Source organism: Thunnus thynnus, chromosome 17 (assembly GCF_963924715.1).
Source record: "Thunnus thynnus chromosome 17, fThuThy2.1, whole genome shotgun sequence".
Classification (NCBI taxonomy): Eukaryota; Metazoa; Chordata; class Actinopteri; order Scombriformes; family Scombridae; genus Thunnus; species Thunnus thynnus.
The window spans coordinates 18,934,773-18,953,267 of record NC_089533.1 but is presented as its reverse complement, the minus strand read 5'-3'; the positions used below and the strand labels follow the sequence as shown (position 1 = coordinate 18,953,267).

The window sequence follows — 18,495 nt, the reverse complement described above, 5'->3', positions numbered from 1 at the left end:
ACTTGTTTTTCCACCACTGCTTCCAGTAGAAGCAGTTGCTAGATGGACATGTTTGTGAAGACAGGCGCTCTCCAGGGTGCTGAAGACTTGCCTTGTCACTTCCTGGTAGAAATGCTCGACATGGTTTTTCTTCATAAATACTGTACGTTACACCATGTCCATGTTCGTCTCCAACCGGGACGCTTTCATATAAATATTTAGTCAGAAATGTGCGTGCTCATCCACACGACTCGAGGTAATTTTACGTCTTTGCTCAGGATATTTAAAAAAAAAAAAAAAAAAAACCTGAGGGGGCGGAGGTGATGACCGACAGGCAGGAGAGACGAGAACACCGGGACACAACTGGAAGAGATGAAGTTTTAAACGCTTAGTTCACCTGAAGGAGTTTTTGGCCAGAAAACACAGTTAAAGTGAAGACGGCAGAAAACGGGATGGATGATCCGTGTGAGACACAGAGACAAGAGGAGGTGAAGATGGTCTCCTCGGACAGCGCGTACGGGTCATCTGCAGAGGACGGACACACACCCAACACCTTCCCTTATAATGAAGACCTGGAGCACAAGGTGATCACTTTGGCTTTTGATGAGAATTTCTAAAATGAACAGACTTTCAAGCAGTTTTTCAAACTATATTTTCTATTTACTTTCTGTATTCTGTGTTTATCTTCTTTTTCTAATTAAATTCTCCAAAAGTTCAACTGAAAAACTGATACAGTCACACTGCTAGACGTTTCTGTGTTACAGCTGATTTTAATAAATCAGCCCACCAGTCTTTGAACTTTATTATAAAGTAATCATACTGCTTATTATGGCAGGAACACAAAGTACTATTCATAGCAGACACAGTAAAACATTGATCATCTCTGAGCAATAAACTCACATTTGAGGCTCAACAGATAAAAGATCATTCTACACAGATTTATCAGTTTATCAGCGACAATATGATGCAATCCACTATAACTTCATAACTGTAATAATAGCTTCACAAAGATGGGATTGAATGAAGGGCTGATGTTTTGGATTGTATTAGATTGTAAAGGTGTTAATAATAAGCTGTTTCCAAATATGTTTTCCTTCTTTTTGTATAAAATGGCACAATAGTCCATTAGTTACTATATTGTCTTTACAGATAAATCTTGACAACTTTGTGTAATTTTGAGTGATGTTGGATCATCAGTGGATGTTTCCATCTATTTCTGTAGAAAATTGCAGTCACTTCTGTATTTTCCACATTCAAATCCTCACCTGGAGAAGCCTCACTGCTGTTATCTGTACATCACCTTATTTAGCTGCAAACAAAGTAGGTTAAAATGATTTATTAATGTAGTAAGTTAAAATTACACATAAAACACATTCTTAAACACTTTTATTCGGGACATTTATTGTTTTGTTGTCTGACACACCGAACAAGAGCAGGATCAGTTTTTTTTTCTGTTGTTCCTCTTATTACAGTAGTGCATCTTAACATTATTGAATATTGATTATGTTTTGTGTTTTGTATTTCATGAGACTCTAGAGCTCTGGCTTGCTCAGTAATAATTGATTATGATTTTGTTGTTTTGCCTTCTTAGAGCCTGACAAGATTTGCATGCACCAGACACAAATCATACAAACACAAACATAAACATGGCTTGGTTTTTTGCAGACTGTAACGGGACACTTGGCCATCAATTCTTTAAATATTCAATAAACTTTTAGGTATAAAATGTGTGACAAGACGCTGTCTCAATCAGAACTCAGAAAATAAAATAAAAAAACATTTCTTCAAGAATACACTATAATATGCAAAAACCTGTTGTCCAAAACTCCTCAATTTTATACAAGAGGGAACTTTGTACATACAGAATGATGTGATTTTCTAAATTCTGTCTTAATTATGCATAATTATATTGTAAATTGGCTGGTAGAGATGAGAGCCAAGACACTTCCTGTTCTCTCTGAGAGAATCTATGCAGCGCTGCTCATATCTGTGGGCGTCTGTTGTGGATGGAACTAGTGTAAAAGAAACATAATGATAGTCACCTGCACCTGCAAATGAAATATACATTTAGCAAGAAACACATCTCATGCAATCATAGAGTAGAAAAAGTGCCAGAAAGTGTTTAATACTGGTAAATACTTGTTATTTAAGTAAGCAATCCTGTGTGATGAGTTATCTACTTGCCTTTTAGTGTATCTCTGGGGATGAATTCTTCCTACTGAGTGAGTTAAATAACCTCTCACTGGATTTATTGGCCACTAATGTACATAAGAGTCTCAGGTTTCCACTCAGCAGCTTCATGCTAACTATCTAATTATGAGACATCTCTAGGGCTCACTCAGGATGAACCGAAACAACTCAGGGTCGATGGCATGTGGCGTGCTCTGAGAAATCTCACGTCACCATGGAAACATATTCAGCATCTCTAGCTCTGCCACAGTAATCATCCCACCCCCACCACCCCACTTCCATACTCCAAACGCACCACCAGCTCCCATGTGCTTCCTGGAGATAAACTTCACCCCCTGCTGTGGCTTTTTCCTCCAGCTGTGTTTGTCCTGAGAACGTTTACATGCCAACATCAAAATTTAATGAAAGAGGCATGAAATAGTAATATGTTGATTTCACACTGGCCAGCTAAACACTCAGCACAGTGCAGCCTCTGGGATACATAACTTGTACCTGAGGGCCAATTTCTGCTGGTATCTTCTCCTACTGTGGAGAAGCCAGTTATTCAAGACTTTTAAACACAAGCATCCTATATAAAGATTATTTGTATTGTCCGAAAAAGTCTATTTGTTGGATTTCTGAAGCTTTTTCCCCCTGTTTTAGCTCTACTAAGATTGTTGCTTTTCTCAGCATTTTAGAAGAGCTTCAAAGAGAACTCAGCACACATCCACTTTAAAGAGCCAGATAGTGTCTGATTTTCATCATGTATATCTGCTGAAACTGCCACGAAGTTATGTTTTTAATGGGAGAGCAAAGGCGGATGATGTGCAGAACTCGCGGATGTCAGTGATTAAAGTGAGCGTATTACGAGTTTGCAGAGCGCTGCACGCTGTAATGCTGCGCCATATGTGGGCTCTTTGAGACTGCAGATAAGAGGCAGGCAGCGGGGCTGGAGGAGGAGGAGGAGGAGGAGGAGGAGGAGGAGGTAGAGGAAGAGGAGGAGGAGGAGGGTGATAAATGTCAACAAAAGAGGCAAGCGTCTGCTGCCGAGGAGCTCCAGAGAGACCATGGCGACAAGGCCGATTGATGCCTGCGTCCAGAGATGTGGTGTCACATCAGTAGATCCCTGCCGGGGTGACGCATGACCCTTAGCCATGAAAAGCGATGGTTATCACAGCAGCCTTGACTGTTTGCTTTTATTTGTGTGTGTGTGTGTGTGTGTGTGTCTGTGTGTGTGTGAGAGAGAGAGAGAGAAAGAGGTTTGGTTTGTGTGTGTGATTTGGATATGTGATATGTGTAGCAAAGACAGATTTTCAGATGAGTTTACAGGAAGAAGAGTTGCGGTAAAAACCCCCTTGAACAAAGATAGAACATCTCTGATACAGGCCCACACACACACACACACACACACACACACACACACACACACACACACACACACACACTCACCACCACGTTCACCACTGCATATTATCCTTCACTCATTTTGAAGGCATTAAGTCGACCTCCAGCCATCACATTTCATTACAGAGGCCAAAGCTCTGCACAGCAACAGATGAGCATGTACAGTAACCTACACCGTGTACCCACACAGTGTCCCGGCCTCAGGCGATCAGTGAGGAGGCAGCAGTGAAGCCTGGACTCATGATGTCGCATCTCTCTCTCTCTCCCTCTCTCTCTTCTCTTGTCTCTGCAGACCATCCTAGTGGGAGACAGCGGAGTGGGCAAGACCTCTCTGCTGGTTCAGTTCGACCAGGGCAAGTTCATCACGGGGTCTTTCTCCGCCACCGTCGGCATCGGCTTCACAGTGAGTCCGCTCCCTCCCCATCACCCCCAATATGCTTCACCCCCGAGTGACGAGAAGGACATGTCACTGCGATGTGCTGAAGTCGTGACATAACAGCGAAGCAAATCTCAGCTTCTGTGCCACAGAGAGTTTGACTCCCTCAGTGTGTCAGTGAAGTGCAGCATGAATCAGTGGCATTCTCCAGTGTGGGATGTTGCATCTTCTCACTGCATTCATTACGATCCTTAACACTCTGTGGGGGTTGCTTGATAGAGGGTACATTATTATGGTTAATGATGCCACTGCTATGATTAAATTACTGTGAAGGGAGCTCTACTAATGAATGTCATGGCGGCAGGCTGTTTGCTGCCGGATGTTTGTAACAAAGCTGTTTTAAACAAGAGTGATTTTATGCTTTGTGACATACGGGTTCTTCTTCTTTTTTTTTTTTTCTCCGTGTGGCAAGTTGAGGCAAAAGGAGACAAATAGGGAAGATGTACGGCTCATTTAGTGTATGATTCGCCTGCTATCATATTTTTCTGCTGTGACAGTGATAAGTTTGGCTTTGTGTCATTGCCATTAGAGCAGCACAGAGGAGGCAGAAATCTGTGAGAAAGTATAAAATTGGCTTTGCCATTTCACATTAGCATAAGTTTTCTGGTACCCCTGCAGATAAATGCACCACAGGGGGAAAAAAAAGTTATTCTCCTGCATATTTCTACTAGATTTAAAGTCAAGGGTGAGACAGCACCTTCAAATACATTTTGATCATTTTTTGTGTTGTTGTCTTCAGGTTCAATTTGGATTGAGCGTTGGAATAGATGATTAAAATATAGTGCACAGTGATAATGCATCCAGTGGTTCTCTCTGCTGATTCATTTGTAGTTGTGGCTCATTCTGCTGGCATAAATTTTCACTTTTTACATTTAAAGCTGTTTGCAGCTCCGCTCATTCTGAGCCATTGGGTTGCACTCCTCCCGCTGCTTCATTAGAAACAAGCCATAAATTATAAAGCAGTGAGTGCAGAGAAAAACAGGCAGATGCAGAAAACATTCAGTGTATCTCAGTCAGTTTGTTATGCCTTTGTGATTGATGCTTTAATCCGAAATGATTAACTGAGCTCACCTAGTTCACTGCATCTTACAACTCATATCTGCCCAGATTCAGATCAGTCAACCGTTCAGTCAGCTCCATGATGCAAATGAATGTTTTATGATTATGTTAATGTTTGCCTCAGTCAGGGCCGAAGGGCGAGATGCTGCCTGCAGCTGACATGAAGCGATGAGTTCATATGTTTGAACAAGAGATTACATTATATAACATAAATGATCTCTGGCCCATGTGTCATTTAGGCCTGTCGGCACAGAGAAGAGCGGGGAGACACTCTTTGTCTTGATTTGAACACTGGGGGGAGACAAACACTGCAGATTTACTTGCAGGCTTGATTGGAAAATTGAGACTCAGTGAAACCAGTTTAGACACGTATGACACGCTAATTAAATGAATATCATCTATTCTTGACAAGAAGTAGTCTGGGATAGTTGTTAATTCGCCTGCTATGCTGAGGGATAATTAAAGGAAAAAAATGGGTTGATAAAAAAGCTATAAAAATAACAAAAGATGGGAACTACTTTATGATCATATAAGATGGATTTGTCAGGAAATATTCTTGAAGGAAACATTTTTAAGGTTTCTGAACAAAGTTTGCGCACAGGTGTCCAAACCCTTTTACGCACCTTTTTTTTTTTTACTTTAAGGCAGAGTTTAATTATCTTTAGCAGAGAATTCTTATTATGCATCTGGATTTTTTCAGAATGTTAATGTTAAACCGATAGGTCGTAGTTAGAGACTCTTTGCTTTTTCTTCACCGAACCTGTCAATAATCGACCACCACCTGTGGCGGATGAGTCAGCCATCGGCGCGGTTGACCCCTGCAGCTGTTTACGGGGACGGTGTCAGCCTGAAAAAGACAAGGTGTTTCACTCATAAGAAAAATACAGTGTCAGAGCTGCCGACGCATAGCTACTCAGTTAATCATCTGCCCACGCCAGGATGCTCCGCTCCGCTCTGCAAAACCAGAGAAATGTTTCCGCCTGTTTGTCATTACTGCTTTCTTGACTGGTGGATGTCGAGGCTCCGCTGATTCTTTTTTCTCTCTCCAAGTTTCCACCGTCGCCTCCGTCTTTTTTTTTTTTTTTTTTTTTCTTGACAGGTGATATTAAGGTGTGATTTTCTCTCTTGTCTTGGGAAGCGCCTGGTGATTATTTCGTGGCCACACGCAGTATGCGCGCAGAGGGGCTGGAAGCTGGAGGAGACTCGGACTGAGATCTCACAGACACCGAGCGCGCGTCTTTCTCTCTCTTGGACACATCTCGGAGATAACTGTGGTTTGGCTCTCTATACTCTTTTTTTTCCCTTGGCATTGCGATGTCCACAAGGAAGACATCGTTGACGGACAAGCAGACTAAAAACGGCACGTCAAAATATGTGTTGGAGAGATGCGCTTCTATTAACGAGTATTATGATATTGCCTTTAAGGTGTGTATTTCCGTCATGTGTGTTGATTTTTTTTGTTGCTTTTCTTTGTGGTGCTGCTGGCGGAACAGGTGTCTAAAATTGACTGTACGGTTGACACAGAAACAACTGGGTGTACCTGCAACAACAACATAAAATGTTGACTCTTCGCATCTGGGGAATGTGCAGATAATCTAAGTGTGAACCATTAACTATCACAATGGCTTTATGCATCCTCTTAATGTACAGTTAAACAGGCCATGTTCACATTGATGACAGTGCAGACACTAAGTCATCGACCTGGAGGCTTTCATTTGTATTACTAAGAAGTCTCTCAGAGGCTGTAAATCTCTAGAGGTTGCTTTGTCCGCCCTTACTTATATGCAAATATTTGCTGAGGGTGTACTTGTTGCTCCTTACAAAGCCTCCCTTTTAATATTTATAAAAGCTTTATAAAAGCCAGACAAGGCATATCTGTAATAAAGACCCACAGACAAAAGGAAAAGTAAATTTAACTTTAACTGTATGCATTTATACTGCATGTGCAGGCAGCACTGTGAAATCAATGGGGCTGTTTGAATAACAAGGTTTTTTACATCACATGCTATAATTACCCCATCCTGTTGTTGTAATTATATTGATTGGTTTTGAAGAAGGATGCACTCAGAAAAAAAAAATGATGAGAGTGAAATTACAGAGTTGGTTGCAACCATCTTGAATCCCCTCTTAAGTATTGGCACAGTGACACATGTTGGTGGCAGCTCAGTCAACAGTGGATCAAAACAGTAGCTGTAATACACTGTAGCCGTAATTATTTTAATATTTGAACAAGCTGACACTTAAACTTAAGGCTGAATGAGATAAGATGTTGAGCAACAGCATCTTCCGTTCAAACCTTGTGATCCCAGTTGTGAAATGTTTTTACACAGTTGCAAAATAATTTAATGCGGCAAGTCCCTCAGCTTTAATTTCCTCTTCAGTAAGTCTTATCCAACCATTCTGTTTAGGTTGTCAGTCACGTATTTAAGCCAGCTGTAACCTGTTGTCCCTCTCTCTGGTGGTGGGTTTTGCTCTTTAGGTGATGCTGCTGGGAGACTCGGCCGTGGGGAAGACGTGCCTCTTGGTGCGCTTTAAAGATGGGGCCTTTCTGGGAGGCAACTTTATAGCCACCGTTGGAATAGACTTTAGGGTGAGAGAGATACAGCCTCACAGAATCAGTCTTTATATTGTCAATTATTCTGTCAATGGTTTGTCCCTTGTGTTATACTCTTGTTACTCTAATGAGGAAAATCTTTTTACGTTTGAAAAGCAACATAATGATATTAGTAAAGCAACAAGGGATCCACTTGTTACAGTGACATCGGCCCAATTATCACCTTATTTCCACGCCGAACACTTCATCATGCTGTTATGATAGCACCAAATGTACAAATCCTCTCGCCAATCACTCAAGTTCACAGACCACTTGTGCTGCTAGAGGCTGCGGACGGCTTCATAAATGTCTTGGCAGATGCCTGCCCACGTCCCTGTCTCCTGGAAAGATTGGCTGCAGCTCAACTCGGTCCTGGAGGAGTCACAGCGCAGACAGACGGGCTCCTACCTAGTCACATACACCTTATGCGCACATGCGCGTGCACACACACACACACACACACACACACACACACACACACACACACACACACAATGACTGTTGCTGAATTTGGAGCAGATGTCTACTGTATGTTTTCCTGAAGTGCAACGAACATGAAAATAGGCTGTTTGGAGTGAGAGGTCTGAATCCCAGCAAGCTTCCCGTTTCCCTCCAATCAAGACAAAGCACTCACGCTAATGGCCAGTCAAGTAAGGGTGGTTTGAGGAGGAAATTGTGTTGCATTAGCCAGAGTGATGTATTGTCTTCTGTGGATGGCGGTGTAGACATTAGGGAGCATAATGGGTGTCTGACAGATAGAGCCACAGTATGTGAATGCTGTCTATTCAGAAGCATGAACATTTTATTTTACTCAAGGAAAAGCAACAGGTTCTGTGGCCACCATCCATCCATTCATAAAAATGCATCAATAAGGAAGGAGTGAAACAAGGTTACATCTACATCCATTGGGAAAACATGATAGATTCAGTATCATACTATTCATTCAGAAGAAGGGCTGTTGGTGAAATTAGTTTCCTTGTATGTGGATCACTTGCTACCGCTTTTGTCTTCTTGTTTGTTTTAATGAAATGGGGCAAAAGCTGCTTACAAATAGAGTAAGCTGAGCCAAACAGTTGAGTCAATATGCTGAGGTTGTCCTTTGTGCATGGATAAGCAGGCAGGCTGTTGTGGCAGCTTGTAACATGGCCGGTCTATTTTCGGCATGCTTCCTTGTAGCAGTTACTCAGCATGCAGGCTCCTCTCACGTCATAATTGGGGCGAAAATGGAAACCCATGGCAACTAATGCATTGCAGGGGTTGAACCATGTCCATTCTGCCAAAGCAGAGGATTCAGCAGGTGGCAGCTCTGGCCTGCCAGTGACGTCTTTGCACACATCTCAGAGGTTTCTCCATTTTATTGTGAAACCCTTTCTGCATTTCTTCTGTGGTTTTGGTTGCATTTTCTGAGTTCACAGGAAAGGCAGGGTCTGTTTGTGATGATCTGTCACTGATATGGCGTTTTGAAGTGATTGAGGAAGTGCTGCACAGCATTTGCTTGTCTCACTTCCTTGAAGTCGGCGTCTCTTTCTCTTTTGTGTTTTTTTGCTGTGAAAGGTTGAAATACTGTTGTGGTCTGATTTATTGCTCTAGCTGGTCATGCTAACTCAACAGACTCCCAAAATACCGCCAGCAGAGCGTGGGAGAACCTGTGCTTTTGTCGTTGCATGTCCGAGCATGCATGTTGGCTCAGATATTAAACCTCTCAGGATTTTCTTTTTTGCCAGTTTTCCCCTTGCAATGTATTCATCAGTGACAACATTAAGTCTTTTTTAGGTAGGGTGCCTTAAACTATTTCAGGCCAATCTTTGCTCTACAGGAAATCAGAGGGCACCCCTACCAGGCTGCAGGAAATTAACGGGGGAGTCAGTTGTTATGCTGCCAGTCGTCTTTCTCACTGTTGTGTAATTAAGTCTAATCCCAGGACCTTGTTGTTGTGTGGGTGTTGCAAATTACTTTCTCTGCCAGCATTCAGAGCCACTTTTAGTTGTCTTGTTTCTTTTGTCACATGCTGAGTCTCTGAGCTTTTTTAGTCTGCTGCGATGTTTGTCATTCAGCTCTGTGCAGTTTTCTCAGCACTCCAGTCTCTAAAGCATATGGTGCATTTTCAGTCTGTGACGACTCTTCTCTTTTCCACAGAATAAAGTGGTGGATGTTGACAACCTGAAAGTCAAACTCCAGGTGAGAGCAGCTACCTTTACTCCAGACCTGTGTAAGAAAGTGATTACAAATTAATCTTACACAACAGCTAAGTCCACTTTTTGCCATCTATCTATCTATCTAGCCATCCACCCAAGCTGCCACCTCCAATTATGAAAATTTGCACCTTATATTGACGTCATGTGAACTGCGTCACTTCCCTGGTTTATATTACTACAGGGTTGGTACTAGATTGGATCAGCCAGAGGAACGATTTGCAAAACTTTTGTGAGATTTGTGTCCGTTGTGTTTCTTCCTTGTGCACGTAACCCTAACTCTAACCCCTAAACCTTATCCTAGCCTTAACCTTAACCTCAACTCTAACTCTCAGCCTATAACCTCGGCCCAACCCTGACCTTAACCTGACCCTTAACTTAACCCTAACCGCACTTGCGATAGTTCGTCCCTCTGGCTGATCCAACCTACCATTTACCTTACTAGCCGCTAAATGGTGTAAATGTAACTATAGGTCGTTTTTGCCAGCTATACTGTTATTTTTGTTGTGAGGCAGGGCTGGTATATCTACCTGAATTCATCTGACAGATTATGTAGAATCATAGAAAACTAATTTACAAATTATAGTTGAACCAAATATGCTTTACATTCATTGAAATGTCATTGTTTGTGTTGCTAATCCAATCAAAGGCTTGATTGGATTGCAGTAGTAAGGGACTCTGGGTTATGTGCCAGCAGCATGCTGTTAATAAAGCACATACCCATATATCATCAAAACCTGTTCATTCAACACTGAGTGGGAGGTGCCAAAATTAGATTCCTGCTGTAGCCTATAGCTCTAGTAAATCCTCAGCTTCTCTTCTCCTGCACGGGCCTAGCACATGATAAAATCCTGTGATTAATTCCAAAATACACTCTCGCACAGTGACTGTCCTGTGAAGGCAGAGAACAGTGATTACAGAAAAGATGAAGTTGAGAAAAAAAGGGTTTCAAGTTTTCAGGCTTACTGGAAATTGTGTAACAGAGGATGTAATACATTCATTTTATGTCTTTTTAGACTGATTGTTTTGCAACAAAAAATAACTGCCTTTTCAAAAAACTACGAGGAAAATCCAACACGTTTACCATATACCAAATGTCAATAATTATCTTAAAATCAATATAATTTGCAATTTAATTCATTTAAACACGTGATTTATAAGTGGCTTAATCACACCAAATCATGAATTTCACTAGAGTCAAATGCTGATATGGCGGTTACTGCCTTTCTGCTAATCTAGGCTAGTTATGAAAACAGTGTTCTCCATGCATCTTCCAGCAAAAAGCAGCTGAACCAGGTGCCTCTCAGTTTGAGGACAGCAGACTTCAAAAAACAGAAGGGACTGGAGCACACTGATAGAGTCAGAACTCTGATGAAGACACAGTAGTGTTGAAACATTAGTTTGTTTGCACTATTAAAGGCTGCAAATTTATCAGTGTGTTCCAGTCCCTTCTGTTTTTTCTGGGCTAGTTTTTGTTGTTATTGTTTTTATTCTCTGTTCTCTCTGATTTAGCTACTGCCTTATTTATGTTTGATAACAAACTAAATAACTAAGATGTTAGTTAATCAAAATTGGCATTTCAATTACAGGAAACTGCAAGGCGTAAAAAAGTAAATTTAGCTTTAGCCATGTGGCTAGCTATGGCAAATTATAACTAAATTTAACTTTGACTGTCAGGTTTTTAGCTGTTTTTATTTAGTTATATGGCATAATAAATGATATATTTAGACAAATGTTAGCCGATCAAGTTCTGGTTTTAACTACATTTTGACTAAATATATCTTTAACTAGTATTTATTTGTCTATTAGGCTACCCCGGAGAAACATCTTTTCATTCTGCTATGTGAATGTATGGTTTGAATGGCAATAAACTTGAACTTGAACTACTGCATTTTTGCTTTGCATGCCAGTATAATGGTATGTTTCTGCTTTGGTCGTTGGCTGTGCAGGAAATGGTGTGATGATTGTTCAAGATGTTCAGTTTTGCCACTTAATCCGCTGTGTAATTATGTGGTTTGTCACACAGATCTGGGATACAGCCGGCCAAGAGAGATTCCGCAGCGTAACGCATGCCTACTACAGAGATGCCCAGGGTAACCTTTGCTTTTTATATTTCACTTCCTCAAACTGTCTGTGTGTACATGTGTAGGAAGGGGTAGAGTAGGTAAGGAAACAACCTGGCTCAGAAATGTAGAGAGCCTGTGTAGGTGTCGATGTGTTACGTAAGTGTGCAGATAACAATAAAGGTGCAACTGAACTGTTCCTCTGTTTCCTTTTACAGCATTACTTCTGCTTTATGATATCACCAGCAAGCTGTCATTTGACAATATCAGGGTAAGGCTGTCTCAAATTACTTTCCCCCTCCTCCCTCTTTCACTCTCTTCTTTCTCTTCATTTTCACTTCCTGCACCTAAAACCTGTCAAGCTGAACGCTTCACACTGTCTATTTACTAGCAAAATACTATGAGGGCTTCCAACATTTTCTCACATGCCCTCTTTTGAAATGACACAATGTTATCGTTTGCTCGGTTACACAGCTCCCAGTTTCAGTAATGAAAAGCAATAAAAGTGTTCAAGGATAAGAATGACTCAGTCCCACCATGATTGATTGGTGGATGGTAAGAATACACAGCTCAGGAAGGGAGGGAAAATGCAGTCTTTAAGCTGTGATATTTATTTTGTTTATGGACCAATCTCTCTTTCTTCTCCCCTCCTGTATCTGTCTGTCTTTTATACTTTTAAAGGCTTGGCTGACTGAAATACACGAGTATGCCCAGAAGGATGTGGTCATCATGTTGCTCGGCAACAAGGTGAGCAAAGCTTCCTTTTTTGCGTTACATAAAAAGATCAGGAGGATAACTCGTCCCTTAGCACAATTTTAACACACTCTTATCACACTCAGACAGACATGAGAATGCTTAAAAGCTAGAAAATGCCTCCACTGTGCAGCATATGCATGAATGCAAAGCACTCACACGCTCATTTTAATACAAGTGAAGCTCAGTCTTAATTGTGTTTGTGTGTCTTCATTGATTTATGTTTTTAATGCACACACCCGTCTGTGAAAAGAATTTCCCTGCAGTGAAAATAAAGTTGGTCCATTTATAGAATCGTTGCTTGTGAGAGTACACATCAGCACATTAATCTCCCATCACCCAGTGTTATATGATTATTACGAACGGGTAGGGTACATTCAAAACAGTGCCACATCAATTAATAATCCCTTTCTTTAAGCTTCTCTTGCATGAAACCATTTTCTCCACAATGCTGCTGGTGATGAAAAGAGAATTTTTCATGTCTCATTGCTACCAGCAGCAGTCATTGCTAATATGTCTAAAAGCTCCCTCTGGTGGCTTAGAGAGGACTCACCCTTCTCGGGGGGTCATAGATGTCACACAGCAGCAACTCAGATCATTTGCTGTGAGAGCAGCAGGACTGACGGCACCAGTCTGTGGGAGCGCTGCTCTTCTGCTGGAGGTGCAGTTTCTGACATCTCATCAGTCTGAAGGAGCTCTGGCTCAGCAGCTGGCGGCAGGGCTGCCAGATAAGAGGATGCACAGGCTGACATGATGGTGCATCACCGTAGCTAATGGCGTGGTGAAGCTGTGACCTTTCACCTCCACTGTGATGAGTTGTTTTCTTTTCCCCGCTGCTGTCTCACAGTCAGACATGGCTGCAGAGAGGGTCGTGAAGACGGAGGATGGAGAAAAGCTGGCGAAGGTAATGTATGACAGCTCCCTGTGGTTATATTCTCAACGACAGCCGCTCCACTTCTTCATCTAATGTTTTTTCCCTCTTAGGAGTATGGAGTGCCATTTATGGAAACCAGTGCGAAGACAGGAGTCAATGTGGAGCTGGCCTTTCTTGCTATTGCAAGGTAAGTCTTAAAGCTGCTCTAATCAATATTTTTACATTAAAAAGAAATAAAATGACTATGTGTTATCACTAGTATTGCAGTTCCCCACATCTCTGCAGAGGGTTTACAACTTTTACTGTTTTGGTTCACTCTCAGACAAAGTTAGTGACTAGCTGGTGAACATAATGGAGCATTTAGCAGCTAAAGGGCCAGGTATTTCCCTCAGGAGCTGATGGAGACCAACACAGAGCTAAAAGGAGAGTGAATATTTGACTTACTTCCTTGAACAGAAACATGACTTCAAATGAATACTAATATTGCTGCATATCCATTGTGCTGCCCTCTAGTGGCCAAAAGATCTGTTGATGCAGCAGGTTTAAGAGCTCAGATGCAAATTTTGCGAATATGCTGAACATTTCTGTTTTTTCAATTTTTGTCATTGTCCATGAAAAAAAGAAAATAAGGTAATTACCACAGGCAGTTAAATTGAATGTTGTAGTTTGACGTTTGGAGATTTCAAGCTATTGAACAAGGCTCTACAAGAGGCACGAAATGTGTGCACAAAAGTCTGCTTTTGGTCTGCAGATGTTTTTCATGGTTTGGTAAGGTCCGTAGTTGCATTTAAGAGAAATCTTAATGCCTCTCCAAAGAAATATATTTTAGACAATCGTGTGCTTCCAACCTTGTGGCAACAGACTTAATGATGCCCTTTCCTGTTTCAACATGACGGTGCACAAAGTCAGCTCCATAAATAAATGTTTTTCTGAGTTTGGTGTGAAAAACAACTTGACTGGCCTGCACAGATCCCTGACCTTAACCCCATCCAACATCTTTTGAGATGAACTTGAACACCACTTGCGAGGCAGGCCTCGTTGCCCAATATCACTGCCCGACTCCACTGATGCTCTTGTGGTTGCAGCCAGGTTAATGTCCATTGTTTTAGAATGACATGTTTAACAATCACATATGATTGAGGCATCCAAGTGTCCACGTACTTTTGACCATATAGTGTATAATGGTGTATTTAATGTTGTATTCTGATTACGGATACATTCCTATAACTGACTGAATGAATGGATACAAATGTGTTTCTAGTTTTCCATCTATTACAAACATATTGCATGAGTATTCTTTTATAAATGTAGTTAATTAATTAAAATACACCACAAGAGAGGAAACCCTGAGGGACAGGTGTGAAGTTTTATTTTTAGAGACATTATTGGTTAATCACTTACATACCCCGTAACAGTTTTGTTCATGTTTTTATGTTAATTTGGATACAAGTAGCTAGAAAGAGGCAACAGGTGGACACTTGGCAGTGTACACATTCTAACTGAGAGAAAACAACTAGAGTAAAAAGAAATAAGAGAGCGAGACAAAACAAATATGCTTGAGGATAATACAGAAAAATTGTTGGTAATTTTTTCATTTCATGAGTCATTTACAACTGATCCCCAAAACATTTTTTTTACGCTTCGAAAGCTACATTTTCCTTTCAAGAGTCCTCTGCAGTGAGAAATTAATTTTCTCACAAATTGTACTTCTTTCTCTGCCTGTAATATAAAAGCCAAAACAAACTGAAAATATATTCACCCTCAGATTTGTTGGGTCATGCTTCTAGAGTAATGAACACTGAGGTTCCACATAAAGGGTTTGTATTTTAATCTGCTTCATGCATACAGCTGACATCGTTAGCCTCTCTGGAGTTTACTCTGGTTCTCTTTTGGGTTGTATATTTTTGACTTTTCTCTGACTTGGCATTGATGTTCACAAGCCTCCCTTTGATTCCTGCAACTAATACACTCTAATGGTTTTTAGCTAATTTGTTGTTTGTTCCTCTTGACTTGCTATAATGGGATTGTGCGTGTTTTGAAACCACGTCAAGGCTCTCCCTGGATCTCAAACATTAACTGTGTAATTTCTGTCTTTTTGAGTGACTTCCTTGTGTACTCACCTTTCTTGTTGAATGGCAGGAAATATGATCAGTTATTTTGTCTAAAATGACTGATGACTGTTTGCGCGTCATGTTCCCGGAGCTATGGGAGAAAATAATGTTGGTGATTTGCTATCTTCATGTGACGGGTATTTTAAGTGCAAGTTAGATTAAATGACTCATGCTAGAGGCATTTTGATGAAGAGGGCTGATTCTCTCCCTCACTTGCTTGCACTTGCTCTTTTTATTTCTCATCCTTTATCATTTTCTTGATTTTCTCACCCTGTCTGTGCTCCATCCCACACATCCACCTCTTCTGTATCTAACTCCCTGTGTGTGTGTGTCTCTGTCTGTCTCTCTCTCTCTATCAGGGAGCTGAAGCACAGAGCAACGCAGCAGCCGAATGAGCCCAAGTTCCAGATACATGACTACATCGAGTCTCAGAAGCACAAGTCCGGCTGCTGCGGCCTCATGTAGCTGATCCTGATCACCAGGCAGAGAGAGACACACAAACAGAAAGAGAAAGAGTGAGAGAAGGAAGGAGGGAGAAAGGGAGTGAGAACGAGGTAAAAAAAAAAAAAAAATAGTCTGCTCTCTTACAAAAGCCAATCCCAGCGCCAAACCTGAGAAGTGGACATCCTCCTCTTCTCCACTGAGCTTTTAGCTGAATGAAAATGAACCTGGATTGGACGCCATCCCTTATCTGAAATGTGAATTTAAATCTCTTTTATGTCATGCGTAGAGATGTTTGTGGTCTTTGTGGTGACAGTTGTATCAAACGACAAAGTCAGGAGTTACAATCTGAAATGCTATATCCATCAAAAAGAAAAAAAAACAAACAGCATCATTCTATACTTGATAAACGGCAGTTTTATATATGAACAATCAATATGACTGTTGATGTGGATATAGCATTTTTGCCATGCAGCTCTTAGTTTGTTTTTCATCCCAGTTTAACCAGGCTGTGAACTGAATCCCTTTTGGCCTTACAGTCTTCATCTTTATTTAGTGTGTTTGAGATAAGTGGACTTCAGTCTCACAGTCAGATTGTAGCTAAAATGATCCCGTCTGTTCACATCTGTACTGCTGTTAGATAGAATAAAGCCAACGTTTTGAGGGCACTCGCCCGCTGTGTGTCTGTTTGTACCTTCAATTCAGGGCCAGTGAAACGTCATTCAAAGTACTGTACATGTAAACGTGCTGGAGCATCATCCCACTGTTGCACCAGGATACACTCAAAGAGATTATTTTCGTTATGTCTTGGTTAGAGATTCCTCAGCATGCAGTCTGCCTTTTTACCATGTGTCGTTCACACACCGAGATGCAGCAAACCACAGCACTCACTGAACATTGTTGTGTCTCCTTTGATGATGGATGTTGTTGTCTAGACTGTACAGAAGCTGTATTTGTTCATACGCCGCATCGTGTAACTTTGTTTCTTTGTACAATGTTCATTATGAATGTTTGCTTGTCGAAACTTGCTCAATGTCACATTTGTTCCTCTTCTGAGGCGTCACGGTGATCACAAAGTGCCACGAAAAAGTGCTTTGTTATCATATTATATATACATATATATATAAAAAGTATATTTTGTAATGTATGTGGTGTTTTATTGAAGTCAGTCTCGTCCGTCTGTCTTTGTGTGTGTTTTGGAGGACAGGGGTAGGAGTCAGGATGTGCTGAGGTTAATAAGCCACTGTGTGGCAGCAGCTACCCTGTTCACTCTCTAGTAGGTAGCACTAGAAAACAGTAAATTAGACGGGCTACAGTTCACTCAGCACACATGTTGATCCTATATTTCATTTCTTATGCTGTTATATAGGCGTAACATCTCTATCATGATGTTTTTTTGTTAAAACTGTGGTTGTATTAATGTTTTGGGTGAAGTTAGTGGACATTCATGATTCACTGCTCCACACCTTTAATGCAGCGCTCCTTTTCTCCCACTCACATGTATGAGTCACACTGCAGACACATTAAGGAGTCATTCTCTGTCCTTTACTGTGGAAAAAACTCAACTCATTATTTGGATTGTTTCCCGTTAACTGAAAGGACAGCTGAACTCCTCGAAACACACTGTACTTCTAAGTGCTGATGCTCCAGTAGCTTTAAGATTTCCAAGTCGGAGAGTGTTGAGAGCTCCTGTGTCTGTCTCTCTCTTATCGGGTCTCAGCTGAAAAGTCAAATCCTCCCTGAGGTTTTATAGAGAAGCTTCACAGCAGGCTCTATTTTTATTGTGGTGTCACTCATTTCTCTGAATGGCCAGGGGGACGCTACATTGACTGGCTCCAAAAGACTGATGCTGATCATCAGTTGAAAAAGCAGCTAGGCTGCCAGGAATCAATCTCTTGTTATGACTTTAACAATGCCTCATTTGTGAACATGGATCATTAGTTTTTAATCTCATATGTAGAATGATAGATCAGATGAGCCTGTAATTTAAGTGATTGCTGAACTAATGAAACTGAGAGACAAACGAGATGTTATTTATGGCAACCAGAACTCTGACATCTACTCAAACCACCTTCATAATAACAGTTACTCTGTGTATTTAATTCAGCACATTACTGGCATAAATGCTGTTTAATGGCAAATTGTACACCATGCTAATAGAGCGATACAAATCACGCTTTTTAGGGTAATAAGGTGACAACATCCTCACTATGGAATATCACACATTGTAATTTATGTCCCTCTGGCCAAATTATATAACAACACACACTGATAGATGGACGGGCTGAAACTTTATTCTTTCTTGGAGGAATTATAAGAAATATAGGCACACTATTAGAACAATGAGAACACAAAACAGACAAAAAGCAGAAAATATGCCAAAAAGTTCAAAAATGAGAGATTTCATCACTATGCCTTCAG

The 18,495-nt window shown here is 41.0% G+C and overlaps 1 protein-coding gene across 3 annotated transcripts; it reads left to right on the top strand.

Annotated features, from left to right (window-relative positions):
• Nucleotides 1-341: 341 nt before the first annotated feature.
• Nucleotides 342-17,221, top strand: LOC137201432 (ras-related protein Rab-37-like). 3 transcript variants are annotated; one of them, XM_067616493.1, is made up of 9 exons: nt 342-563; nt 3,845-3,955; nt 9,777-9,818; nt 11,859-11,925; nt 12,114-12,166; nt 12,577-12,642; nt 13,496-13,552; nt 13,633-13,709; nt 15,993-17,221. In XM_067616493.1, the coding sequence occupies exons 1-9, from the start codon at nt 432-434 to the stop codon at nt 16,096-16,098; spliced, it is 711 nt and encodes a 236-aa protein (XP_067472594.1). In that variant the 5' UTR covers nt 342-431; the 3' UTR covers nt 16,099-17,221. The 3 variants fall into 3 exon arrangements, with proteins under 3 accessions (XP_067472594.1, XP_067472593.1, XP_067472592.1); XM_067616491.1 differs by lacking the exons at nt 342-563; nt 3,845-3,955 and adding exons at nt 5,959-6,472; nt 7,527-7,637; XM_067616492.1 differs by lacking the exons at nt 342-563; nt 3,845-3,955 and adding an exon at nt 5,938-6,472.
• The last annotated feature ends 1,274 nt before the right edge of the window (nt 17,222-18,495 follow it).